The sequence below is a fragment of the Nicrophorus vespilloides genome, unplaced genomic scaffold (genome assembly GCF_001412225.1).
Source record: "Nicrophorus vespilloides isolate i.1.1-1 unplaced genomic scaffold, Nicve_v1.0, whole genome shotgun sequence".
In the NCBI taxonomy this organism is placed as follows: domain Eukaryota; kingdom Metazoa; phylum Arthropoda; class Insecta; order Coleoptera; family Silphidae; genus Nicrophorus; species Nicrophorus vespilloides.
Window position 1 is genome coordinate 1 of NW_017097223.1, and position 4,037 is coordinate 4,037.

General features: G+C 32.4%; 3 protein-coding genes across 3 annotated transcripts; all 3 read right to left on the reverse strand.

The window, feature by feature from the left end:
- Nucleotides 1–7: 7 nt before the first annotated feature.
- Nucleotides 8–547, reverse strand: LOC108559443 (the record flags this gene model as incomplete). Its single annotated transcript, XM_017916742.1, has 3 exons — nucleotides 477–547; nucleotides 165–387; nucleotides 8–108 (listed from the first exon to the last, which is right to left on the reverse strand). Coding segments are annotated over exons 1-3 (379 nt in total), but the record flags the coding sequence as incomplete, so codon positions are not given.
- Nucleotides 548–778: 231 nt separating this feature from the next.
- LOC108559444 lies at nucleotides 779–1,951 on the reverse strand. The gene is made up of 5 exons (XM_017916743.1): nucleotides 1,884–1,951; nucleotides 1,541–1,763; nucleotides 1,384–1,487; nucleotides 1,080–1,331; nucleotides 779–1,022 (listed from the first exon to the last, which is right to left on the reverse strand). Exons 1-5 carry the CDS (start codon nucleotides 1,939–1,941, stop codon nucleotides 835–837), a joined length of 825 nt encoding a protein of 274 aa, XP_017772232.1. The 5' UTR covers nucleotides 1,942–1,951; the 3' UTR covers nucleotides 779–834.
- A 328-nt stretch (nucleotides 1,952–2,279) lies between these two features.
- Nucleotides 2,280–3,473, reverse strand: LOC108559445 (kielin/chordin-like protein). Its single transcript, XM_017916744.1, has 5 exons — nucleotides 3,371–3,473; nucleotides 3,038–3,260; nucleotides 2,879–2,982; nucleotides 2,571–2,822; nucleotides 2,280–2,513 (listed from the first exon to the last, which is right to left on the reverse strand). Exons 1-5 carry the CDS (start codon nucleotides 3,426–3,428, stop codon nucleotides 2,326–2,328), a joined length of 825 nt encoding a protein of 274 aa, XP_017772233.1. The 5' UTR covers nucleotides 3,429–3,473; the 3' UTR covers nucleotides 2,280–2,325.
- Nucleotides 3,474–4,037: the final 564 nt, after the last annotated feature.

The following is a 4,037-nucleotide window of genomic DNA, read 5'->3' on the forward strand; positions in this document are numbered from 1 at the left end:
TTACGACACTTTTGACCAGAAGGACAACAGGAATCCAAATCATAAGTTTGGTAACAATTCTCGAATACATTCCAGTTGCAATCGTAGACTGCACAATTAATACTTGGTCTAGATAATTTTAGTTAAAATCTATATGTTATTAAATTAATTATAACAATAAATACCCAAATGTTTCATCAATGCTGCAAATGCAAGCTGGATTACAAGGAGCTGTACCATTTACGTTTTCATTATCTTGATAAATTTGTCCCTTGAAGATACAAGCATCATTTGGTACGGTGTAATGAGAGCAGTCAAAAGATTTTGGACAACCAGTTGGTCCCAAAGTCGGAGTACAACCAATTTCTTCATACGGTAAAATTCCCAAATGATCACAAATCTCGTAACCTAAAAAAAAGATCCATACAAATCATTATAAACAAAACGAAATTCATATTTAATAACTACAAAAAAAAGTTAATAATTGTACGTTTTACCTTGAATCACGGCGATTATAATGCAAAAAACGAAATTGGTTATGCGAAGAATCATGTTGGATAGCACGGAAAACACTGACGCGTCGTCCGAATACTGAGTATATTTATACTTATTCGAAAAGCACACAATCTTATTTACAGAAAAGGAAAAAAACTTTAAAACAATAGTGTTTTATGGTAGAGACAATTGTATTGCATTTCCATTGTATTTCATTTTATTTACTCTTCTTTACAATGCAATTGGATGAAAAATGAGATGAGATGAGATGAATTTTGCATTAATGCAATTAATAAAAAAAATATTTAAAAAAATTCTGAATCACAGTATTTATTTTATTTAATACTTGAGAATCAACGACTAAAAATCTGATCTGCATGTCAAATGCGGTGGTAAAATACAGGAACATTCTGCTACTTTCTGTTGATTATATCTGTTATAAGTTAAGTTTAAAACGTCGTTGATGTTGAATTCGAGTTGGCCGTAAATACATTTGTCTTCGGAAACGGTAGAATCTTCAACGGCAGAGATACTCAACGTGTTTGACGCTAAAAGATATTTAGAATCAACGGAATTGGGTGTAAAAGTAAAGTAAGATTACGTACGACAAATATAGTCAATTGGACAGCAAAGGGCATCAGCAGTTCTAGTGTAAGCAGGAGCACAACCTTCAGCAATCTGCTTAGCGAAACGCAATTCCAAGTCACAATTAACACGGCGACAGAAGGGCTCAACGAATTCGCCAATAAATCCCTTCTGGCAAACGCAATTTAAGCATTGTCCTTCTGGTTGGAAATATTCTCCTTCCTTGTAGGTTTTACCATCGACTTGGCAAGTACCCAAATCATCAAAAGGTGCTTTAAGAAGTCTAATTATTAAATGTTAAACGTTTTGTTGCCATTAACTTACGGCAGATTTGATCGGTGGGGCAACAAAGATCCAAATCATGAACTCGATAACAATCGTTGTAAACATTCCAGTGGCAACCAATCGCAGCGCAAATAATTGTGGGTCTAAAATATATTGATTAAATTTACTATTATTTTAACTAATTATAAAGTAATACTCAAAAGATTCTTCAGCGTTGCAAAAACAGCCTACATTACAAGGATTAGTACCGTTTATTGACTCGCGATTTTGGTAAGTTTGTCCTTTAAAGATACAACCATCGCTAGGCACTTCGTAATGAGAACAGTCAAACGATTTTGGACAACCATTTGGTCCCAAAGTCGGAGTACAACCAATTTCTTCGTAAGGCAAAGTTCCCAAATGATCACAGATTTCTTGAGCTAAAAAATAAAATTGACTTCAATTTAAATTTAACAAATTTTCAAAATAAATTTATTTATATGATATTTATGTATTTAGATAATGTGATTAAAAACATCAATATATTGTCGAAATGTCACCTTGAATCACAGCGATTGCGACGCAAAAAAGCAGGAGATTGGTGATGCGAATATTCATGTTGGATAGCTCGGAAAACACTGATTCGTTGCCCGAATACTGAGCATATTTATACTCATTCGTAAAGCATATTTATTTTTAATTACATGAAGGAAAAAATAATAATTCTAACAATAGTATTTTCTGTGGAATCCTTTGATGCAGAGACATTATTTTACATCTTATTTATTTAGCACTTGATCTCGGAGATACAATTTGATAGGAGTTACAGGAAATATTCCATTTCATTACAATTGTGTACATTTACTCTACTTTAGAGTGGAATTAGATTAAAACATATGAAATTATTATTTTACAAATATTTATTGATGGTAATTTTTGGATAAATATAATCATAGTTCTGATTCATATTATTTATTCAATTCAATATTTGAGGAACAATAATTAAAAATCTGATCTGCATGTCAAATGCGGTGGTAAAATACAGGAACATTCTGCTACTTTCTGTTGATTATATTTGTTGTATGTCAAGTTTAAGACGTCGTTGATGTTGAATTCGAGTTGGCCGTAAATGCATTTCTCTTGGGAAACGGTAGAATCTTCAAGGGCAGAGATACTCAACGTGTTTGATGCTAAAATAAATTTAGAATCAATAGAATTGGGTGTAATAATAAAGTAAGATTACATACGACAAATGTAGTCAATTGGGCAGCAAAGGGCATCAGCAGTTCTGGTGTAAGCAGGAGCACAACCTTCAGCAATTTGCTTGGCGAAACGCAATTCCACGTCACATTGGACACGGCGACAGAATGGCTCAACGAATTCCCCAATAAATCCTTTCTGGCAAACGCATCTTAGGCATTGTCCTTCTGGACGGAAATATTGTCCTTCCTTGTAAATTTTACCATCGACTTGGCAAGTAGCCAAATCATCAAAAGGTGCTTTAAAAAGTCAAATAATTAAATTTTAATTACACGTTTTGTTACAATTTACTCACGACATTTTTGACCGGTGGGACAACAAAGATCCAAATCATTAACTTGGTAACAATCATCGTAAACATTCCAGTTACAATCAATAGCAGCACAAGCAATATCTGGACTAAAATATATTGATTACATTTTTTCTGTTAATTTATCAAATTATAAAGTTATACCCAAAAGAATTTTCCCTGTTGCAATAACAGGCTACATTGCAAGGAGCGGTATCATTTATGTACTCGCGGTTTTGATAAGTTTGTCCTTTGAAGATGCAACCATCGCTTGGTACTTCGTAATGAGAGCAATCAAACGATTTTGGACAACCATCAGGTCCCAAAGTCGGTGTACAACCAATTTCTTCGTAAGGCAAAGTTCCCAAATGATCACAGATTTCTTGAGCTAAAAAATAAATTTGACTTCTAATTAGCTTTAACAAATTTATATGATATTTATTTATTTAATTAGAAAATAAGATATTAAAAACATCAAATTATTATGGATTGGTTTACCGTGAATTATGGTGATTGCGGCGCAAAAAAGAACGAGTTTGGTGAGACGAAGATTCATATTGGATAGCTCGGATAACACTGACTGGTTGTCCGAATACTGAACATATTTATACTTATTTGTAAAGCATTTTTATATTTAATTGCATGAAGGAAAAAAAATCTTGCGAACAATAGTATTTTGTGTGGAATCGTTTGATTCAGAGATAATCTCATTGTTTTTACAACTTATTTAATTAGCACTTGATCTCTGAGATGGAATTGGAGGGAGTTACAAGGAATATTCCATTTCATTACAATTGTGTAATAACAAAATGCATATAACTTTGTATTAAGAGCAAAATAATGAAGATACTTTCTGAATATAATTATTTATTTCGAATTATTAAAAATCTGTTCTACAGGTCAATAAAGGTGGCAGAATGCAAGAACATTGCGCAACTTTCTGTTGGTCATTTTTCTTATAAATCAAGTCCATGGTGTCGTTAATTTTGAATTCCTGAGATCCAAAAATGCATTTATCTACTGAAATAATTAAATGAAGTCAATGATAATTATCATAAATATCCTTACCCTTTTCATTTTTCGAATTAATTGCATGAACTACATTTTCTACTTTGGAAATGTATGCTAGAAATATAATACAAATCAGTTAATTAGGTTAGGTTTA